Source organism: Daktulosphaira vitifoliae, unplaced genomic scaffold (genome assembly GCF_025091365.1).
Source record: "Daktulosphaira vitifoliae isolate Bord-2020 unplaced genomic scaffold, ASM2509136v1 Scaffold_1, whole genome shotgun sequence".
NCBI classification, from domain to species: domain Eukaryota; kingdom Metazoa; phylum Arthropoda; class Insecta; order Hemiptera; family Phylloxeridae; genus Daktulosphaira; species Daktulosphaira vitifoliae.
The window spans coordinates 1,139,325-1,164,196 of record NW_026099572.1 but is presented as its reverse complement, the minus strand read 5'-3'; the positions used below and the strand labels follow the sequence as shown (position 1 = coordinate 1,164,196).

General features: G+C 24.0%; 2 protein-coding genes across 11 annotated transcripts in view; one reads left to right on the top strand and one right to left on the bottom strand.

Moving 5' to 3' along the window:
• Positions 1-18,838, top strand: part of LOC126895874 (bromodomain-containing protein 3-like) — a 28,947-nt gene extending 10,109 nt beyond the window's left edge. For 3 of the 6 annotated variants that reach the window (XM_050668162.1, XM_050668163.1, XM_050668160.1), the window contains exons 10-24: positions 67-220; positions 1,873-2,389; positions 2,454-2,624; positions 2,859-2,966; positions 3,098-3,229; positions 9,261-9,313; positions 9,388-9,490; positions 11,207-11,344; positions 12,275-12,568; positions 13,244-13,395; positions 16,421-16,555; positions 17,919-18,080; positions 18,211-18,338; positions 18,401-18,551; positions 18,632-18,838. In XM_050668162.1, the coding sequence (XP_050524119.1) occupies positions 67-220; positions 1,873-2,389; positions 2,454-2,624; positions 2,859-2,966; positions 3,098-3,229; positions 9,261-9,313; positions 9,388-9,490; positions 11,207-11,344; positions 12,275-12,568; positions 13,244-13,395; positions 16,421-16,555; positions 17,919-18,080; positions 18,211-18,338; positions 18,401-18,551; positions 18,632-18,703 (2,470 nt within the window). In that variant the 3' untranslated portion in view covers positions 18,704-18,838. The remainder of the gene's footprint in view (positions 1-66; positions 221-1,872; positions 2,390-2,453; positions 2,625-2,858; positions 2,967-3,097; positions 3,230-9,260; positions 9,314-9,387; positions 9,491-11,206; positions 11,345-12,274; positions 12,569-13,243; positions 13,396-16,420; positions 16,556-17,918; positions 18,081-18,210; positions 18,339-18,400; positions 18,552-18,631) is intronic. The other 3 variants (XM_050668161.1, XM_050668164.1, XM_050668165.1) reach the window with 3 other exon arrangements.
• LOC126895889 (probable cytochrome P450 6a13) overlaps positions 13,562-24,872 on the bottom strand; it is a 37,347-nt gene continuing 26,036 nt past the window's right edge. For 2 of the 5 annotated variants that reach the window (XM_050668198.1, XM_050668199.1), the window contains exon 8: positions 19,720-20,260. In XM_050668198.1, coding sequence (XP_050524155.1) covers positions 20,097-20,260 — 164 coding nt within the window. In that variant the 3' untranslated portion in view covers positions 19,720-20,096. Of the gene's footprint in view, positions 13,875-19,712; positions 20,261-24,872 lie in introns of those variants that run through there. The other 3 variants (XM_050668201.1, XM_050668200.1, XM_050668202.1) reach the window with 3 other exon arrangements.

The following is a 24,872-nucleotide window of genomic DNA, read 5'->3' as shown; positions in this document are numbered from 1 at the left end:
GAAATAACTAATTGTAAAATTTTTAAGTAATATTTTATTTTTATTGTATGATGAATTTTCTGTTAGAATGGCCAAAGTACCTCCAGATCCTCCTTTAATAGAAATGAAAATGGAACATGAGGATGATAGTAGTTCTGAAGGTAGTTCGGGTTCATCAAGTGATTCAGATGATTCTGAAGATTTAGAAAACACTCGAAAAATTCAAGAATTTCAAAATCAAGTAAGTAGTTAAAAAGTTTCATCTTGATAGAAGTTTAATTTGTAATAGGAGTGGTGTTAACTTCTTATCATAAAACTACTTAAAACATGTGCTTGTTTATATCCTTACATTAAGGTATAATACTTCAAACATATTTATAATAATGTTTTGTATCCATGAATTTAAAAAAGTGCATTATTTAGATGAATTGTTAAATAATTATTTGAAAAGTCAATTTTTTTTTATTAATGATAGTGATTTTAATCACTGTTAAAATTAAATTCATACTGGTAATGTCAATGTTTGATCCCCACAATGTTTGTTGCTCACGTTACTGGATTCATATCTAATTATGCTATTTGACAAATAATTTATTTATTCTAGAATTAGGTTTTATGGTTGTTAAATTTACAATTGTGTCTAATCGATAAAGATTTATATCTGATTATTTAAATTAGGCTATTAAAATTCAAGCCATTGAAAAGTTAAACAATAATACACTTATAATTATAAAATATCAAATTTTTATGATGATTTTGTTATCATGTGCGTCATTTGAGAAACCTTTAATATGTTCTATATTTCATGTTATATGGATGTAGAGTTTATCATTGGTAAATTTGAATGATAAAAATGTATTTTCTGATAATTTTGTGATTTCATTAAACAATAGTAAAAATTATAAATCTACAATTTTTCTTTGAAATTATAAGTACAATTGAAGACCTTAATATAAAGTATATGTTACATTTTTATAAAATAATGTATTTTTCTGAAATTTATAATTTTTATTATTAAAACATTAATTTACATTTATTATAAGAAGTATATAAAGTATTTTTAATATAAATTGGTTAATAGCCTAAATGTAGCAATTATAAACAAATCCATTATGTTTTTTGAAATTATTTTTTTCTTGTTACATAAACCATAGTCTTTGAAAGGTCTCCAATTATCTATAATTATTAAAAACATATTATGATGATGTTTAATTCATGTGCGTCATTTGAAATACTTTTTGTAAATGCTACTCTTCATGTTTTATGATAGTAAAATTTATATTAAGTACATTTAAATGATATAAAGGTAAACATTCTGATTATAACAAAACTATATTTTGCAATTTTCATGATGAATTATTAATTATCATGTGTGTTATTCGATATGCCATTTGTTTACTTAATAGTTCATATTTTATAGTTCTAACATTTTAAAAATGTCTTTTAAAATGATAAAAAATGTTACAGTCTGTTATTTAATATTAATATTAATTTGGACTTATCATATTATGTTTTCATTTAATTATGTATTTCAATTGTTTTATTTTGTGGTGTGACACAGTGGATCATTCAGTTGCATCCTTAGCGCTCTTTGCTTTTAATTCCCAGATGGGCGACTATATGGAAACTTTAACAGTAACATGCATTTTGCCCCTATACTGGTTCCCTTAACTATAATGTGGTTATAACAAGTCGACAATTTGTGTAAAATTTGATCAAACCGATAAGACAGTGCTGACCCAAGTAGTTTAGATAGAGGTCATGGTGATGATAATATATTTAAATTATTTTGTCCTTTTTTTTTTTTTTGAAATGTAATCAATAAAGCTTGTTTGAAATATAAATATTAATACATTTATTTAAAATATATTGAGATTTCCTCTCTTATTATAGTTAAAAGCACTGCAAGAGCAAATGAAACAATTGGTTGAAGAAAGTGCCAGAAAGAAAAAACAAAAAAAGAAAAATAGTCTGAATAATTCAAAGAAGAAAAAACATATTTCTAATGACAAAATAGCTGTTAATGCAACCAAACCACCATTAGCAGTGTCTCTTAATAGTACACCTATGAATGTAATGAATAACTCTAATCTTAGTAATGATATTAAAATGCAACCTATGGACCCATTAATGAATTCAAAAATGGGAGCACAGCAAATCCGTCCTCCAATAACAAATACTTCAGTTGGTCAACCTACCAAAACTGGTAAAGGTAAAGGTCCAGGCGTGAGAGGTCCAGCTAAAACACCTGCACAACCTAAACGTCCTAGAGTTAATTCAAAAACAACTAACCCTAAGAAAAAGAATTCTGTCAGTACTCCAGCATTTGACTCTGAAGATGAAGATAATGCTAAACCAATGTCTTACGATGAAAAACGCCAATTGAGCTTAGATATTAACAAGTTACCTGGTATTTTAATTTATTATGAGTAAAATCTTCAAAAGATATTTCAAATTAATGATTTTTTCTTTAGGAGATAAACTTGGTCGAGTAGTTCACATTATTCAATCTCGCGAACCATCATTAAGAGATTCTAACCCAGATGAAATAGAAATAGATTTTGAAACCTTAAAACCATCAACACTTAGAGAATTAGAATCCTATGTGGCATCATGTTTAAGAAAAAAACCACGTAAGACTTACAGTAAGTTATGGGTTTTGGCCTGGTTCTTCTTATTAAGCTTTCTTTTATATTACCATTTCTATGTTTTAAATATATATGTGTAAAAATGGTATATTTTCTTTTACTTCTAACCTTTTTAAATAAATGTTAAATTGATTTTTGCTTATTCTATGAAAAATTTGAACTGTAGGGGTATATTGTTAATATCAAAGTAAAAATTGATAATTAATATTGATGTAATAACTAATTTTACAGATAAAAAGGTTTCTGGAAAAGCTAAAGAAGATGTCAGTGAAAAAAAACATGAAATTGATAAGCGATTAGATGTTAGTGGACAGTTATCAAGTAAAAAAGGAAAAAAAGGTAAATTTACATTATGAAAATATTTTTCTTTATTTAGACAGAAATAAACAAACATTTTTTTGTACCCATATACCTATGCATCATTCATTTAATATTGTATCTAGATTTATAGTCTAACGTTTCTTATATAGATGCAAAAGCTACAGAAATTAGTGGCAGTGGACCTTCACGCTTGTCAGCATCTAGTTCTAGTAGTTCAGATTCAGATTCAAGTTCTTCCAGTTATTCTACTTCATCTAGTGATTCAAGTGATTCTGAGCATGGTAAGTACTCTGATTTTCTATAACTTTATATGAGATACTTATTGTTATTATTTTCATCTTATTATAAGCTATTAAGTTTTGGACTGCAAATTTCTTAACTAAATCTGTTTATATATAAATATATATAATTTAATTAAAAGGTGTTATTGTTGATATTTTCAAAACTTCTGGAAATATTTTCCCTAATATTTTATTAAAATAATATATTTAAAAAAATATCTTTTAATTAATTTAATTAATATTTTGTTCAAGTTTGTATTTTGAACAAATATTTTACAAAATCAATTTTTTTGAAATGAAAAATTATTGTTAAACCCTTTATCCATTAAACTTTTAAATTGTTATACTAAAAAAAATATATATATAACTTGTGTTTTGTTATTTCTTAATTTTGAACTGAAAATTAGATAATTTTTGTGTATGGTGGTGTTGTTTTCATAAATGATGTATTGTACTTAATGAACCAATAATCTAAAGAAAAATATTTTATAACATTGATAAATTCTTAATGTTTGTTATATATATATTCTGTAATTTTATTTTTATTTCTGATGATCTTTTTCGAGATTCAGTAGGATTTAATACCTGAAGTTATTTGTTCTTAGTATTACAAAAATTAAATTAGCAGTATACTTTGATTTTTAAACATTTTTAATCCTGATCAGTATATAAAGAAAATTATGTTGCAAATAGTCATACAAATTAATAATAATTTAATGGTTGCATTAGTCTCAAAAAGTTGTGGTATTTTTTAAATAGTCATGAAAATCTGAGTTTTTAAATAATTTTTGTGTGGGTTATTTATAATCTGATTATTTTTATCATATAATTTGGCTAACATTTTTTAATCTTTTATTTATTATGAAAATAAAAGAATTTCTTTAATGTTTAATAATTTAAAAGTCTATGATATGAATATTGTATAAAAAATTTAAGTTCTGATTTTGTTTAAAGTTCTTGGCAATGACTTATTTTTAACTTATATCTTGACTGATTCCATGTAGCTTTTTTTTAACATTAGGCATATTTCTTAATATTATTTAGGAATAAAAAATAAAAAAATTTTTCATTATGCCAAGTAAGCTGTTCTATTTGTTTTTTTTAGTAAGTACAATAGTTCGTTAAAATCTACTGTAACATTGAAAATTATATCAAGAACTATTATCATACTGATAACAGTTTCTTCTTATTGTTATTTTTAATTTATGGCTCGCATAGTTATTAAAAAATTATATTCTTAAAGTTAATATTTCTTCTTTCATACTATGTAGTGTATGAACATGACTTTTGGTACAGATTTTATAAACGCACCTTGGTCATGAATTTTATGTGTAAAGTCCCTTTTTGAAATCAACAATTTTTGTTTGTCTCTTGTAGGTGATGCAATAACCGATAAAGGGTTGAAAAAACCAGAAGGATAGATTTTTGGAGATTTATATTAAATTAAAATATTTCTGGGTTTAGGCTAGAGTGCAGAACATGTGAGCATTTATTTTGAAAGAGTTAAATGATAATAAAGTTTAAAATGATATTTTAAGTACCATGTCAGTTTTTTTAGTTCCCTATAATTGAATGCAAACAATGCAGATTCTCATTAATTTGAGATAAATTAACAAATAATGTAATTTTTTAATTTTTGTTTGCACTCTCAGCCTTTGTCCCAAACTAATAAAAACAACTACCATTTTATATATTTATATATTTTCAAGACAATTATTTTGTAAGTTGTTTTATTGGAAACCCGTCCATATATTTTTCTTATGTACATTTTTTTTTTTTAAGTTTTTATTGTATTGCTATGATGCCATATTAGATTTATATCACTATAAGTAATGCATTACTTGACTTTCATCAAAGTTAAAATACCTACCTAAATGTGTTCAAATCAACCCCCAAAATTTTATCTTTTTAAATTTATTTTGTATAGAAAAAATTGACATGCTAAATTATAAATCTTTATGTGAATTTGTGAAATATTAATTTTGTATATTTTATACAAAACAATAATGAACATAATAAAATGTATATATTTTTAATTGATTTGTTGATTATTGCTCACATTTGCACTCTAGTTCATTTATTATTTAAATTATAATTTGGGAATTTAACATTGTAATTAGGAATGTCTTATTAAATAATATAGTCAATATCTGTTCTGACAGAATAAAGTGAAATTTGAAGTACATAAATATAATGTAGTGTGTATATGATAACTATTTTATGTAGTATAATTATTGTGGTGTATTTAATAATACTCAGGTCAAGTTATTAAAACTGTTTATCGAAATTTCGATAAATATAGACATTTTCCACTGAATTGAAAAGAGTGTTTTGATAAACAATGTGTTAACTAGTGGCGAATCCCATTATATACAGTTACTTACTAAATATTTTTGAGTTATAGTTTAATAATAAACTATCTAATTATGTAAATAAGCAATATAATAGTATTCAATATAACATAAATATATAATTATATATTATTATAATAAACAAGCTATTTAAAATTCAATTTTTCTATAAAAAGTGTTTTTAATTTTGTTTTTAAGTTTATCGTATTGGTTTTTAACTTAGATATGAGCTGAGATATTAATTTTACTGTTTTTGTCTGCTACTATTTTTTAAGTACTAAACCAATATCTTTCAATTATATATATAGTTAAAAACACCAGAAAGAATTTTCTTAATATAATTATTATTTTAAGAGTAATCAAATTGCTAATATTAAAAAAATTACCTGTATACTACAACTGAATAACTTAACATAATTTTTTCATAAAAATTTGATTATTAATTATTTAATATTATTTTCATACTAAATATAATTATTATTATAAGTATTTAAGCATGTATTATACTATTAATTCATGCTAAAACATGTAATAAAAAATGTAAAAAAAAAAACAGGATATAAAAAAGAATGTTGCTTATGGAATAATTTAATAATTCCTTCCAAAAATTAAATATTATCTACAAATTTGCATCAAAGTATTTTTGATCACTGTTTGATATCATCTATACTTGTCTGAATAATGCCACGTCTGTACTATGCTGGGTTTTTTTATTCTGAAAATGTTTGATGTAAAAAAATTTGTAAAACTCTTGCTTTTAGAAATACTTTGTTTTAGAAAGTATTTGTATACTATACACATATGGGCCCCGACATGTGTTAATTCATTGTCTGCTAGAGCACTCTTTTCTGTCTGGTGCAAAGTGTTTTATAGCTTAGACAGAGACTATTTAAATTGGCTATATGAGAAATAGAGGTAATCATTACTAAATTTGTTGAAAAACTTAATTTTTGGCTTAATGTTGATACAGATTATAAAATTGCATTTATCCAAGTGAATTTAAAAATTTTATATTAAAAAAAAAAATAATAATAATAACTTCAATACATTTTGAATAATGGTATTTTTTTTATACTTAAATTTCATATTCGTTATTTGATAGGGTTGAAAAGAGCAATTTTAAGCTATTAATAACTAACTGTCAAAATTCTAATATTTCCAGAATACTTTTATAAATAAGTTTTTATCAAATTATTTTATTTATACAGAAATATATGTTTGACTTATGTTGTTAAAAAAGTACTTTATGTCTATATAGTAACCAGAAAACTTAAGTTATTAAAAGTACCATTATCATTCATTTTTACAAAATGTTCTATAAAATTTTTTTTTCCTTTTAATTAAAAAGGATTAACGCCATTTTTCTGAGGAATGCCTATCTATTGATACTGTCTTCTTCCAAGATTGTATACAAATATTCTGTTTTTTTTTTCAGAAGCTAATAAAAAATAATTATTTTGTATATATTTAAAACATATTTAATGTGAAAAGTTGTACATAAATGCACTTTTCTTATAATAAATAAATCTTAGCTTTGAATTTATACAGTTTTGGTCATCTACATTTGGTTAAATGTAAGCTTTTTTATTTTCTAAAAGGGCGCATAAAGTTCTTATAACCTAGTGATTATATATTGATTATTGTAGTTACTGTTATTTTTCATCACTTGTAGAAATCTTTTTAAGCGCTAATGCATTTAATTTTTTTTTTTTTGAAATTTTGTGAACAAATTATTTTTAATTTTAATGTTGTATACACTCTTTGAACAAGATAGCATAAACATTTATTTTCAAAGAATTTAAATTAAATCTCATTTTATCAAAAATGATAACTGTTATTTTCTTATCTAACTATAATTATAAAATTCTTGTTATTATATTTATATTAAATCACAGACATAATATTACTTTTTTATGAAATTCCATTTTGTTAGTTTCTTGTAAATATTGCAGTAACTTTTTAAAAATTTGAAGAACCTTGTGGTTTTGATTTTATGTCCTCAAACCAATATTACTGTAGATGTTCAAAATACTGCAAATTAAAAGTTTTAAGATATTAATAAATATTTAATTATTAAATTTGATTACATAATTTCCTCTCTGTGAGAAATTAATAATGTTTGTTTTATTGGTCTTGATTAAGCTCAAGTTAAACAAATTTAAATTTTAACTTTAAATTAGTATTCTAATGGTTTCAATTACGTTGTGTTTAAACAAATAATTTAATTGAATGAAAAATATTTTTGTATAACTTAAATGTTATTCATTGGAAAATATTAAAATAATTATTTATATCAAAAATTAATTCTGTTAAATGAATTCATCAGTGCTAAATAATGCTAAGGTACATTAATTTTTGTTAATTTTTTACATGGTAATAGGATTATTTTTTTAAATTATGTGTTGTTAATTTGTTAACTGGTTATCTTGATATATGTGTTTTATAGTTATCCTTACTAATGGATTTTGGTTCTTTTTTTAGAATATAAAGAATATCTATTGATTCACTTAAATATTTCAATTATTTTTATTTTCATTAAAATATTTTAAAGACAATTACAATGGCATAATGATGTTATAGTTACAAAATACTCAGTTTTTATAACTTAATTAAATTTAAAAAAACTTAAATGTATCAACTTTATTCTTTCAAGACTGCTTGAATTGATCATATTATATTTTGGTTTAATTTTATTTCACAAATTCGACTAAAATAATCTATTTATTAATTATAGTTAATTAACATTTAAAATGTTTACAAATTTATTTTATTGCATTCATATTTAATCCATACATGTAGTAGGAGGATATTATGATGTGGTTATGCATGTTATCATCTCATTTGGTTATTTTTTACACTTTCAAAATTTTTGGCACGTGAGTGATAACATATGTGTTGTGTCTCTAATCTAACTGACCAATCTTTTGAGCCAATTATCATTTTGTTAAAATTCTTTTGAAAATAATTATTGCCTGATACTACATTTAAAGCATTATTGTTATTATTATTATTTTTTTTTTCACACTTTAATAAAAATTTTGATTGTTCGTTAATAATTTTTAAGAACAAGTTCTCATTGAGTTACAAAAATTATAGCATTAATACATAGTGTATGTAGCACAGATGGGTATAGCTTGTTCCATACCCACTTTATGCATTAAAATGTTTATCATTGTATTAAATTTATTTTTAGGAAAATTAAAAATAATGGCTAATTAAAAACTAAAAATAAACCAAATTTTTTATTTTATTTTTTTAACGGGTTTTAAAAAAGAAAAAATATGATTTGAACATAGTATAAGAAGACAATAATTATTTTAAAAAAATGTCAACAAAATGATAATTGTATCAAAAGTTATAAGCGTTATTAGTTACTTCTGGGTCATTCTGTATATATATATATATATATATATATAATAAAAAATAGTTTTATATACCTATTATATAGTTATCATTGTGGCCATCAATATTTGTACATTGACTGGTGTCAATATAATGATCAAAGTTATGATACTAATATGCATGTAGTTTATTAATTTATTTTTATTTGATTAGTAGGCTATATTTAAAAAATCAACAATTGACAAATTGTTTTGTTGTGTAATACTTTTACTTTAATGTCTTTCACCACTTTTAATAATTAAAAGTTCAAAGAATACGAAGTATTTTCCTTTTTTAAGGTGTCACCAAGCAAAAAAAGAAGAAACGTTTGTCCGACGATGTGTCGATAAACGTGAGTATTATTTTCTTTTCATTTGGTTTACTCAATATTTTTTTCTTCACTTGTCGATTTTTGGTCTGTTGTAGAAACCAGCTGACAACCAAAAATCGACCAACATAATGAAACAAACTGGTTCAACTTCAGTACCTGTCAATTCTATCAACAAACCACCTGTCAGTGTTCAGACGAGTCAGTATTTTACTAATTTTAAATTTAAACACTTCCTTGAAATCTCTGTAATTAAATTTTTGGACTTTTGCACGTCTTTAAATTGATATTGGCTAATATTATCTTATTTTTTCTCGAGGTTTATTTTGAATTATAATTTCTTATTAACAACAAATTGCATGATTCTTTTGTTGGGTATATTTTATTTTATTTAATTAAAGGGTGGTATTTAGTAGTGTGTGTTATGTTTTTGATTATAACCAAATTGTTTTCTTTAAATTTAAAATATATTTGAAAAGTAATTTAATTTTAGAAAATTATGCATGATATTTTTTATAATTTAGTAATAAACAAAATAGGTTCTTTTACTGAGCTTTAAAAATATTTTGGGTTTATGACTTATTCTATAGTCCTGAAATCAACTGAAATTTATTTCTTTGTATTTCTCATTATTTATTATTTTATTACTAAAAAACAAATTGGTATGTTTAATTAACTTAATTTATTAAACATACCAAACATTTTATTAAAGAGTTTTCTATTAAAACTAAAATCATATAACATTAAAAGTGTTAAATTATTTAATATATAAGTTTTATGTAAAAATTGTATTTCTCATTTATATTTCATTATAAATAATATGAAAAATGTATATTTATTAGTTAATCAAGTTTATTAGGTAGGTAAGATTAATGAGTTGTCTATTTCCATATAATTTCTGTTAGTATATTTTTTAACTTCCTACATCTTTTCTTAAAAATTAAAATTTAGTAGTCCATAGTGTCACCACACCACACATTTTTTTTTAAAATATTTTATTTCAATAAAACTAATTAAATATTATAATGTAATAATATAACTGATGTAAGGCATTACAAGTATTTATAATTTTTGTTTGAGGTACTTAAAAGAGATGCGAGTTTCAAAATTTGTTACAGGCAATCTACTAAAGCAAAAATAAAAATGTTTGCTTTAGAGGGAATAAACCCTTAACAATTATATTTCATATTATAACTCATTACTTAGGTTTCAATTAAATTGATTAAAATTTGTATTGACTCGTAATGTATTCAGAATAACTTCACAAAATTATTAATTCATATAATTCCATTGCCCTAAATATAACATTATTGAAAAATTTTTTTTTTTTTAATATGAGGCATTGCTTTTATACATGTTACCACCATTAGTATCAATATTTTTTATCTCTAAAATTAATTTTTTAATGATTATAAAAAACTTTCTAAGGACCTAAAAAGCACTTAGTTATTTATAAATGGAGAAAATATATGAAACTAGAACATTTAATTATTATTATTATTTTTGGAGAAAAAAGTAAGTCAATTGTATAAATATCATTCTTTACAACATATTATATATACATAATTTTGTTGTCTAATTTTGTTTTATGTATATTGTAATAAATGTTTAAAAAATACTTATAAAGTAACTAAAAAAATTATAATTTCTATGTAAATATTCTATCAAACAATAAGAATAACTATTTTTTTTTATTTCTCAAAGAGCTTTTGAACTCTTAAACTGATTTCAAAAATTAAAAAAAAAATTTGTCATTTTTTGTATAATGACGATAGTTACTGTTTTCTTTTGAATATTTCAAACCTTGTTTTAGATATATTAGTGTAATATTTTTTTGTAAGTCATTAACTTTTAAAATTTATTTTAATTTTATAATTTTATCTTGTTATGATAAATGCCATTTTTATTTTGTTACAGATAGTTCTTCCAAAAAAACATCTGTTACAAATGCAATAGCTGTAAATACAGCTAAACCGAATCAATCTCTTGTAACTAAGCAATCATCTGGTATATCAATGACTTCAAATCTTCCCACTACAAATGGAAATATATCTAGTAATTTTTTTTTTATATATCATTTAATTTAAAATATGTAAATATTTGGTTCCATAAAAATAGCTCAATTTCTATTTTAAATTTGATGTTTGTGTGTATATGTATATGTCCATTAGGTTGGCATAAAAAATATATTGATTTTTAAAATTTTGATGAGATACATTCTAACTTAACTATATATATTAAAATATACATTTTGTAAAAATGTTAGATTGAAAAAAAAGGTCTGTTCATTGAACACATTTTAAGTATTTTAGTAGTCCAAGTAAAAATACCCCAAAAAAACAAAAACTTCTTTAACTGTTCAATTTTGGATCAAACATTATACTTGATATATCTAAAATGTTTCATTTTTATCACAGAAAAAAAATTTTAAGTCTAAAATTGATTTATTATGTACAATCCATAAAAGTCCAATTATATTTATTGATTAATATGATTTATGATAATGTACATTATAAAGAGAAAAAATTCATTAATATTATAAATTAGTACCTTTTTTGTAGTTCAAGCATTTGCTAAATACACAATGTATATATAAAAAAGTATGTTGTCAAATTATACAATGATTTTTTAAAACTTAACATAAGCATTCTACAATAATAATTTAAAATAGTTTTTCATTTTTTTTTATTATATTGAAATTGATATTTTGTTATTGGAATATTTGCTGTGGTTGTTCTCTACACTTGTAATAAATATTGTCACTGCTCTTCATCATTATTGAGACAGTTATTAAATTAATTATTAAGGAATTCCATGTTCTGCTGGATAATTTACTACAAATAAACCTTGAACTTTAGTTTTAGCCAAATCAAAGTTAGAAGAAAGTTTTTGAGACCGTGTATTTGTATCATATTTAAAATATCTTTGTTTATGCTAAGTACTGCAAATAACTTTGTATTTTCTGTTTTTTTTTTTTTTTTTAAGATGGAGACTCAAGTAGCACGAAAATAACTCAAGATATTACTTCTAATGGTCATGTTTCTCAATCATTGAAGGTTGAAGTTAAAACAGAACCAGATGTTCCAGTTAGTAGTAATTCACAGCCAATAGTACCATTAAGTAGTGTTCATAATGATAATGCAGTGCTTTCAAATATGGCATCTGTTTTTGATCCATTAACACCTCCAAGAAGTCAGCCAACAAATAACAATTCTTTGCGTGTGCCAGATAAACAAGCAGGCCACATACCTTCAACCAACTTGCATAACACTTTGGATGGTATGTTATCATAATAATGAGCACTATGTTTCAATCATACAAAGTTTTTTACTTTATAGAATATTATTTTTATTAAAATTGATATAAAATTTATTAACACGTTGATAGACAAAATCATATATTACTGTTACAGCAGTAATATTAAAATTTGACTATTCTAAAAATATTCTGAACTATTCTAAAAATGTCATTACTGATATAGTAGTAATATTTTCAATGATTTCTTATGAAGGAGGAAGTTGTTCTGACCCCACGCATCTCATAAAACCAATGTTTATAAAATACCATGTCATTAACTGTCCATCAACTGTTAAAAATAAATTTATTAATATTCTCAACTTCCTTTTAAACATGTATTTAATATTTACAAAACTAAAAATTATATTAAAAATTAGAAAAAAATTGACAGAAATCTTATAAAAAAAAAAAAAAGGGAATATTAAGCATAAAATGTTTTGTTTTATTAAATTTGTTTCACTATTTTTTAACAAAATCTGCAGCCTTAATACATTTGAAGTGCTGCTACTGTAGGATAGGAAAATAACTTATGCTCAAACCTTTTGACCTCATCTTTTGTAAATCTATTAAACAACAGAATTTGTTATATTTGAACAATTAATTTTTTTAAATAATTTTACTCTTTCTTTTATAAATAACCTTTTTGGAATTTTGTAGGAATCACAGGTCAGCTTGTTGATATAACACCTGTCATGAACTCTGTTGCTGCTATTCATCATACTACAACATCATCTATAATGGGTCATTCTAATATTGAAAATAAGGCTCGACCATCGCCAGTTACTCCAGTTATGCAAAATACAAATCAAGTAAGTTGATAATAATTTACACAATCTAAATTTATGAGTTTTTTTGGTTTTTATTTTATTAAAAATATTTATATTATTGAAATTCATGACTGTATTTACTAATATTTATTTGTAAGAAGAAGATATATATGTGGGAAATGCAAACAGGCAACCACAAGAACAGAGCGAAGACGCAATACTATTATTTAATTTATATATATATATATAAATTAATACACAAAAACTCTGTTAAATGTTAACAAACAAAAATAACACATATATTTAATTACACACGAAAACTCTGTAAAAATATTAACACAACACAAAAATATATAAAACAGAACATATATAAAATAAAGAATATACATAGCCGACTCACGACTGACTCACAATTTGACTTAATTTTCCCTTCTTATAATACTTGATACCACTATCTATCTCCAGACCCTGGAAGTGGTGCCATCTAGATACCAATGGTACTCCCGTATATATAGATAGATCTGGAAAATAACAAATCAGAATTAGTTATTTGTAACGATAAATTATATTTTCCTATTAATTAACCCTTTAAACAATAGTTTTCTTGAAATTTGGTATGTTCTGTATGTGGTATAATTACACTACTAGCTAGCCTCCTAGATATTTTTTGCTTTAAAACTACAACCTTGTTGTTATGTTACGTTTATAAGAATTTAAAGTGTAGGATCATAAACATTAATTAATAATCATACAACTATTTTATTTTTAAGTACACCTCTAAAGTATATCCGATCTAAAAAATGTCATTATATTATGTGAGTAATGTTTTAAAATTTTCCCATTAAACTTATTAAAAATTACTGAGAATTTCAACGTTTATTTTGATGAAATTCGAAATTAGGTTAAAATTTTACAGATAGTGGCTGTTAGTTTTTAAATCAATGTTGTTTATGCTTCATTAAAATAAAGAAAAATGTGAAGTCACATTTTTTATCAATGCTTGACAGTTAAAAATATTTTAATATCAATTTTGAAGTAAGATGAATGGATAGATATTTAGATGTTGTTTTTAATAGTATATTTATTGAGTTAATTTATTTTATTTAGTTCATCATTGATGAACAACCAATACTTTGTATCTCCAATAAAAATTCATTTTGTGATATAAACATGTAAAATATAGGGGAAATACTATATTTTGATAAAATGACATACCATAAAATATTTTTTTAAATAAGTTTTTGGTTAAATGGTACTCTTGTTATAAGTCAATAATTTTTCAATTATTTTTGTCTTTCCTGATAAGTTGACTTTTTTGAGATATTAGGTATTAGTCGTCTAATAATAAAAAATCTTGAAATTTCTTTATTTTTGTTATTAATGTTTCTCAATATTGTTTCCAATTTCATTTTAATTGATAAATGAGTGAATAGATTTATTTCGAGATATTCTTATTGTATCAAAACTAAATATTTGTCTATTTGCAGTTCTAAAATTAAATATTTATTGTTACAGGAAGTTGCCTTAAAGTTAATGTAGTATGTGTATATATATATATATATATATATATATTTAGTTTACTAAATTTAGACATTTTTATATGACCTTATAAATCTCAAAGTATTAAATTTCTTAGAACATAATAATTTAACATTTTAAAAATGTGTTTGTACATTATCATAGGTATTTTGAAGAGTAAAAAATTACTTTTGTTCTATTATACAGGGTGATTTTTTTATCATAACCCACTCAATTACTTACAGAATAATAATAATTAAAAATTTTTTTTTTATTATTATCTTTAGTTACACATTATTCTTGAATTATTAACTATGTAATACTTTTAAAGTTCATCCCTTATGCCTGGCAAGGGTGTCAACTTTGTTTTTTTAAATGGTAACACATATTTTTAATTTAATAAAATGTTTGAGTTTTTAATTTAATAGTAAATGGCATTTGAATTTTTAATATAACTTAATTCGTTTATTAGATATAAACATTTAAAGTTTCAAATTTTTGAGTTAATATATAGGTATAATACACAAGGGATTACAAATACAGGTAGCTAATTGATTTTTTATGATATTGCTATCACAGTTACGGATTGTTTATTATCAATTATGACTATCAATAGATATACATTCTGTATTGTCAGTTAGTGTATTTATAAACTCATAACAATGTGTCTTACTACCATTGATAATAACAATGCTTTGTACCTGCTAATATCGATGTCATAAAAAACCAATTAGCTACCTGTAATTTTAATCCCTAGTGTATTATACATGTATATTAACTCAAAAAATTGAAACTTTAAATGTTTATATCTAATAAACGAATAAAGTTATATTAAAAATTCAAATGACATTTGTTATTAAATTAAAAACTCAAACATTTTATAAAATTCAAAATATGTGTTACCATTTAAAAAAATAAAGTTGACACCCTTACCAGGCATAAGGGATGAACTTAAAAAGTATTACATAGTTAATAATTCAAGAATAATGTGTAACTAAAGATAGTAATAAAAAAAAAATTTTTAATTATTATTATTCTGTAAGTAATTGAGTGGGTTATGATAAAAAAATCACCCTGTATAAGCATAAAGTTTTAAAGTTAACAATTTTATGTAAAAAATTATTTAATTAAATTATTTCAACTAATAATATATTATGATAATTTTATCTGTTATTTATTAATGTATTACTTTGACTTAATACTAATAAAACAATTTTAATAGTGGAGTCTCATTATTTAATCCAAATAGGGGATAAAAGTCTTTAAGAATCAATAAACCATAGTCATTAATTTGAGTTTAATAAAATATAATTTTAACTTTGCGTATTAAACCACTATTATTTTGATTATAATTTTTATTATAAAAACTACATGAAAATGACTCTAAATTACTAAAATTATGCTGTAATCATTTATCTTAATTATGTGAACATGAGCAATACATTTCAACATTGAAGCCACCATGAGTATAATCCAATTTTTTGAATTAATAAGACTCCACTTAATACATAATTAACATATTTGAACTAACAACTTTTGTGGGATTTAGATGTTTCCACAGTTCAATTTAGATTCCTCCCCTCACGTTCCAGGCTCCATTATGGGACCATTACGTCATCATCATCTGCACTCTCTCCCTGTCCCGTGGGACCCAAACATTGGGCATTCTTATGAAACAACTGATGTAATTATCACATAATATGCTTGATAAATAGAATTTTTTACAATCAATTGAGCTATTTTGTAGAAATTATTTTGATTTAATAGAATATTTTTATAGTTAATAGATACAATATTAATATCATGATTTTATATACTGTGTATTATTACTAAGTTCACCCTTAAATAAAAAAAGCTTCATGATATTAGTGTTATATTTTATTTTAATGCATGACACAGTACCGTTTTTCCTTCAGCTGCACATCTCATTGTTAACCTATATGAAAGTGTATTTAAATTTTAATCTAGTCCACAGTGGTCTAGTGATAAGGAGGTTTGTCTTTAAAATCTCTTGGACTGGGGGTCTAATCCCATACTACAGCCTGTGTCATGCATTTTATTTTTTTATTAGCTTTGTAGAAAACATTCTTAAAAATTTTATTTAGTAAGCATTTAGAAGCATAAATCTTGAGGTGATAAGATAGTTACGATGATAAGAATATATACAAGCCCATCATATATTTTAAAAAGAAAAGCTTATAATTATCAATTCCAGCACTTAAATTTCTCTTTAGTCTAATTTAAGTAATAGATAAATAGTTATTTTAATTAACCATTAAATCTTAATTATCACTACATGGTCCTAACTATTATAACTATAATATCATATTAAAATAAAATAAAAATGAAATATAAAATTATAGTTGTGATATAAATTGATCTACACACAATAAATAGATTGCCATCAGATTCAAATATTTAATTAATATGAATCTTATATTAATTTATTAATTCTTCAACTAATTTAGAATTATAAACTAATTCAATTTTCAAATTTATTTCAAAGAATAAAGTTCAGTTTGAATGTGAATTGAAATGAATACCTTATGTTCATAATATTGCTAAATATTTATATGGATCTATATATTTTTTTCAATGATCTTCAAAAAAATTGAATTTTTGTTTTTAACTGACATAATTTTTTAAGCTTATGCTTATGAGGTACTTTAAATATTTTTATATTAAACTGATAATTTTATGATAAAGACTCTTGTTTTAAGTTAAAAAAAAGTCAATTCAACTAAAAATAAATATTTGTTAATACAATATTTTTCAAAATGCATGAAATCAAAATTCATAGTTATTCTTGTTAAAATTAATTTTTTTTTATTGCAATGTTTTTTGAACATCTTGGGTTTTTTAAGTTTTGACAAATATTTCATTGTTTCATGCATGATAATTTCTTAAAAGTTAAGAATTTGTATAATTTGATATTTAGTATTTAAATTTGATAATGCGCAGTTGTTATTAAGTTTAATTATTTTGATTTCAAAATTTTTTTAATTATTAATTAGAATATCAAGATGATAATAATATTATTTTGCTAGCTAAATGATCAGAGAGCTCTAAATGCTACCAGTGTATGGAGTTCATTAGCTCAACAAACTGCACCAGAAGCTAATAATCAGGCTACTGCAGCTACAATTAAACCATCAACTGCAGATTCATTTCAACAATTTAAAAAGCAAGCAAAAGAAAATGCGAAAAAAGTTTGTTGAAGTTAAATAATCTCACTTAGATCAAAGAAAATTCAATAGCTTTCATATTTTTATTCTTCTTTATTTAATATTAAGTATTATAGAATTACAATAATTAAATATATTTTATATTTATAATTAGCAACGAGCTTTAATTGAGCAACAAGAAATGAGACGTCATCAAAAAGAACAGGCAGAAAAAGAACGGATTCGCATTGAAAATGAAAAAAGGAGAGAAAAAGAAGAAGAAGAAGCTTTAGAAAAAGCCAGGTATTTATTTGATTAGTATTTAATTATTAAGTTTATATATTAAATCAACAAATTTATCATAGAAAAATTGTTGCTGAACAACAATCATCCCGTTTGGATGAAGTTAAAACAACTAGCAATACTGATGATAGTTCGAGTCCCAGTCAGGACAGAGGAGCTGAGGGGCGAGAAAGACAAAGATTAAAAGAGCAAGAAAGGAGACGCCGAGAAGCTGTAAGTTTTTATTTTGATCTTGTGTACTGAGTTTATTTATTTAATCTGAAGTTTTATTAATTAGTGTTTAAAATTTACAGATGGTAAATCAGATTGACATGAATCGTCAAAGTGATTTAATGGCTGCATTTGAACAAACTTTAGCACCATAATTCTACAATTATGTTGAATCCCTTTCAAAATGCTAAATCATACTCTTCAGACCATCTGTCCGTTCATCCTATGTATCTAGTTTATGTAAATTTTTGTAAATAGAAAAATTGTGTGCCTTTCGTGTAAATAATTCATTCAAGTATGAATTTCAAATTTGAAATAATGTTACAGTTTTTTTTTTGTTAAGACATTGAAGTTTTTACTCAAATTAACTTTTGTTTTCTAGACTTAATATCTCAGATATTTTTCCTTGTGTTAAAAACTATAATGTAGTTAAAAGTAACATGTTTTTGTAAGTATTTGTTCACAATCAACAATACTTGATCTTTATGTTTTGTTTGTGTGTATAAAATATGATTTGTAATGTTCTTAACGCTCAAAAAAAAAAAACTAAAATAAAAGGAAAAAAAATGAAATAATTAAATTAATAAGTAAATATATGTAATAATTATGATATATAATAAATAAAAATTAATCTATAATTAGTTCTGAGATTAATTATTTTTAAAAAATATTGGGATCATGTGTATTTGGATATTATATAAATATACATATATAAAAATATATGTAATGATTTTTGTTACATCAATACTTGTATTATGAGTGATAACTTTGCATCCAAAAATAGTTTATATATTTTTGTTCATGTAAATAATATAACAATTTAAGTACCAAATCAAATTGTATATATTTAAATGATTTTTGTAAAAATCCTTGTAAGATATTGAAACAGATGTATGTCAAAAAAAAAAAAAATGTAAAATAATAACTAATAAGAGTAATGAATATTAATACATAACAATAGTATTTATAAAAATAAATAAAATATTACAATTTGGAAAATATTTTATTATTGACTAATTATATTAATATTATTTTGTTATTTCCTTTAACAATTTAGAATTCAGTATTATTTTTAATTTAGTTCGCGAAGTATAGATTTTTGCATGAATATATAACAACTAAAATATAACTTTTTTATATTGTTATATTTTTATTATATTTATTGAAGTATATATTACAGAAAAGATACTTTCTATTGATATATGTATTTATTTATACATATATTTTTTATTTATAATTTAGTTTTAAAACATAATAATGAGAACATTTTGTGTGTTATTAGGTTGTTAAAAATAGTTGAAATAACAAAATAATCTATATTTCTTATAATTGTTTTCTTCTTATTTTTTTATATTATTGTATATTTATATTGTATTTATTTATTTTAAAACATTTTCAAGTGGTCTTAAATGACTAATGTTTACAAATAGTGGCCAATTTTTTTAGTTTATCATTATAATAATTTAAAACTTAATTATTAATTGTTATGATATATGAAAATAATTATACAATACAGGTGTTTTAAATTCTGCATAGTTTTGAGTGGTCCTATCTTTTTTTAACTTTTAGCCATATACCTCCTTTGGGAGTAGATAAGAAAGACGCAGGTTCGAATTGAATTTGTCTGCTTGATTTTTCATTAATTGATACTGAGTAATTTTGCAGAAACTGGGCTAAAGCTAATTTCATTTCAATCATGGCAAAGCGCATCCCTATTTTAACAAACAATTTTGATTGGTTAAAAATCATGAAATAATTCGATAAAAGTTACAATATTATTTAAAGTTTTTTGTGGTAAATCAGTAAATGAGATAAATGTAGCTTTTTAACTTTAACTTTGAATTTACAAAAAAATAACATTAGACGAAATAAATTATAATAAAATTGGTAACTATTTAATATGAATGAATGCATTTAAGAATAATAATCCAATAGTTTTTTAAAGCTAATGAAATACTTGTTGCATTATCACGAAACAAAATGTATCAATACTAAACACGCATAATTTAGCAAAATATAAAAAAACAAAAACTTGTTTTGTTTTGAAAAAAAGTGGGGTCGCAACTTATTTGGGACAAGTATAGATGACTGCAATTAAAATAAATAAAAAAAAGGCTTCGATGCAAATTTGTAGATAGTGTTTAAGATGAAATTGTTTAATTATACCAAAAGCAACCAACTCTTTCCTTTATTATATTCTGATTACAAGTTCTGTGGCTTTTAAGTATAATACATGTATAAATTCTTTTTATAATAATAAAATTTAATAGAAAATCAGTATTATAATTTTTACGGAGAATTTTTAAAAGTTATTAAGTTTTGTATTATGGATCTTTTTAGGTGACGAAGAGAGTTACGGGAATATGAGTGAGGACAGATAAGAGGGTTTCGATGATTTTGGAGACGGTTGTGAAAGTGTTTATGTCGAGAAATAGCAGTTTATTTTACAGTAGGAAGGTGGTGGTCTTTATGAATTGTTTCGTTTGATATATAAGGTGGGGCGTTAAGAATTCGTCGAAGGCACTTGGATTGTAAAACTTGATTTTTGCTAAGATTTGATTTGTTTGATATTCCCCATATCTCAGTACCGTACGACCACATAAAGCTTATAATTTGATTAAAGCATTAGGCATTTGATAAAGCGTTTAAATATTATGAGTTTAGTGTGCATAGTCTCTCACATGGGTATTGATAGTTGTTAATTGGTCAGCAGTATAAATATTAAATAGTAGCAGAGAGTACATTGCACTTTGGGGAATGCCAGATTTTATTAGATGTATAGAGGAAATTTCTGTGCCGACTTTTGTCGCATGTCCAGATAGGACTTATAAAAAAGGAAATAGGAAGGAGGAAGAATGTTACAGGTTTTGAGTAGAAGACCTGGATACCAAACTTTATCAACTGCTTGCGAGATATCAAACATTACAGAAGAGCAAAGTTTTTTTTCAGACTAGAGATCATCCAAACGGTGTACTTGATGTATTATGGAGCATTTTCCTCGGAAAACAAATTTATTGTCTGGAATAATGTTATTTTCTTTAACTATTACATTTACTCTCTTTAAAATAAGTTTTTCACAAACTTTTGAAAAAAGGGCAGAAGACTTATAGGTCTATACGAGAACGGAAAGTCGAGAGGCTTATTATCTTTGCGTATAAGGATTATTAAGGAGAACTTCCATTGGAATGGAAAGTATGAAAATCGAAAAATTGCATTAACAATATAAGTCAATAAAATTATTACTCTTTTAGGGAATTGTTGAGTAATCCCGACAGTAACTAAATCGTACCCTGGGGATTTCTTATGAGAAAAAGAACAAATACAATTGTTAACTTCGCCAGGAGAATTTAGTTGGCAGATTCATAGATAAGGGTATAGAGAGTAAATCATTACCATACTTAGTGACGCGTGTATTGGAATTTCGGGGTGAGGTTGAAAATTTGTCTAAGATGCGACCCAAATAGAACGACTTTGTCATAATCGTTTATAGCCCAGTTCAAGTCCTCACTTTTTAAGTGTGATAAAGTATCGCTTTTATGTAAGATAGAATTCGTGGCTTTCCATAAGGAACTATTTGTCACCGAGAGTGAGAAAGTGAACTTTTTAAAGGATACCTTACAAAATTCGGAAAGCATTTTTTCACTTTTTAAATTTAATTATTGTATGTGTGTTTGTCAGAAGGAAGTCTAATGCTTTGCTACACAGATCTGGCTCTTTATTTTAAGTGCTATCAGGTCACGGGCATATAAGGGAAGTGATGTGTCATTCGGTGGGATGGTTTTTTAAAGTAGGAGTAGATTTCCAAGTAAGCAGTCTGTATTAAGGATGTTAAACTATAAGTTGCGTTTTCAATGAACTGGACCAAAAAAGTTGTTATCGACCAATCATTGTCTTCATTACATTATTTCCTGTTTTATAAGTTAATTAAATATTTTATAATTTAAATTATATTTTATACTATGTTATTATTTAAAAAAATAACGTTAACATCCCTATACATTATAAGGGATAATCCTAAAAAGTAATTATTAGCTGATATATCAAGAAATATATGTGACTAAAAGAAATCAAATTATTTTTTTCTAATATTTTATTTATTTTGAGTAATCGAGTGATTTATGATAAACCGATCAATTTGTATAGATAATATACATTATTAATTAAATGTATAGCGATTACAATTATTTATATAAATAAATGTAAAGGGTCGTCCTGGCCTAGTAAAACGTAGAAAGGTACATTTTGGCGCTCGGGGTTCGATCCCCAGGGTGCCAACAAGATTTTTCTCGATATTGGTGTCTGTTCTCTGGTGAAAGTCACCCAAAATACTAGCCCCGTCCATCATTTACCTAGCCAAGAACCATCTTTGATTCTTAATATGTGAAAGAGGGCCACCGCCCTTTATAGCATGTTAAGTTCGGGAAATAAAAGTATGTACAATTGTTCTTTTTTTTTATCATTTATATAAATAAATGTAATACCTATAAATTGCATTATTTATATATAATGTTATAAAAAATTATATTTAATCATAATTTTTATTAATTATTTATTCTTGACAATTTACTTATTTCATTATTAATAAAAATAAATACCAATAATTGATTAATATAAATAATAAATAGTATCTATATTTATTTGTATTAACAATAATATAAGAAGTAAATTATATTTTATAATTATCATTTAACTATATTTATTCTAAATAATATAATTATAAAAACAAATAGAGTTAATTAAAATTAAAATCATATATATATATATATATATGTAGCACTTTATTTTCGAAAGTTAAAGTATTGTTGTTTAAAGTGCTTTAATTAATTTGATTTAACTTGTATGTAATTGTTAATGTTTATTTTGTGTAATTAAATTGTTTAAAATAAAAAATGCAGTGCATTTTTTTAAATACACATCAAGTGAGTTAAATTAACTGTCGAACGTCGGTAGTCCCCGACGTAAACGCAAAAAGCAGTACACAAATTAACTAATGTTTTCGACAATGAGTTCGTCTTTTAAGCTCTTCTCGAGTCCTCCCGTTTGATACACTAGTTATCCCCAATCCCTCCAATTAGTGAACTACTAAAGGGGTAGAGTTTAGACCCGTCAGCACAGTCTGACTGAAAAAGTACTAAGTAGCAGACTGAAGGATGGCTTCTCGTCAGCCACCAGCACAACTACCTTTTTTCACTATACTTACTAAAGAACGGTTAAACCCAAAAACTAACTAGCACGCACACTAATTATCTAGTTATTAATTATCAATAAAGATTGACTAAAGGACCAGCAGTCCAACCTCGACTCTTGCTTCACACACACAATTTTAATAGCACGGTGGAGATAAAATATTTAAGCTAAGTGCAGGTTTTTAAATAGTTATTTTATTTAAGAAACGTAATAAACACAAAGTCAAAATTTAATATAAAAATGCAACACAAAATAAACAAAATACAAAGTTACTCGCACAGTGACATGCCCAGGAATTTTAAATGGGGAGGGATGTCATAGCTAATAGGTATTAATACAACTAAATACATTTAATGGGGTTGAAAGAATTAAAAAAAGATTAATAAGGGGCATTAGAGGTCAAGCCTCATTAAAATATTTATTAATATTTTGTGTTTTGTATGATATGATCTAATGTTGTTATACAAATATACAATGTAATAATTACAACTTTATTCAATTATTGCTGTTAGGTATTCGGGAATTGCTGTTCGGTAAATGCGGAGGGATATGACCCCTAACCTCCCCCCCCTGAGCACGCCACTGTACTCGCATTCGAACATCCAGACCCGTAACTCGACGTTTCTTCGTCAAAACGTCCAGTTTCACTATACTTTTCATGTTTCCCTTTTATATTGTTTTACCTCACCATTATTAATTTTCTTACTCTGTATTTCCCTTTTATTATATTGCTTGAGAATTCAAAAATGCTTACTACTGTTGTAAATTTTGTATTATACTAAAATCTACGTTATTCAATACTTCCTCAGCTATTTAGTACATAACAAATTATAAATTTATATTTATTAGCAATAAATTATTATTATTAAAAAGTAATATATTAATAAAATAAATATTTTAACATTAAATATCTAGTTGTATTAATTTAAAATTCAAAATATTTTTTTATATTATTATAAATTGCAAACGGTCGTGGAATGTAAACGTTTATCGACATTCATGTTTATCAATTTTACACGTTAATCAAACAATAAAATGTTGACCGTATACCTAATTGAACAATAGAATCCGTTTAACAAACGTTTACGTTCGCGGAACAGTAGAATTTTGACCGTAAACGTAGTAAAACAATAGAAT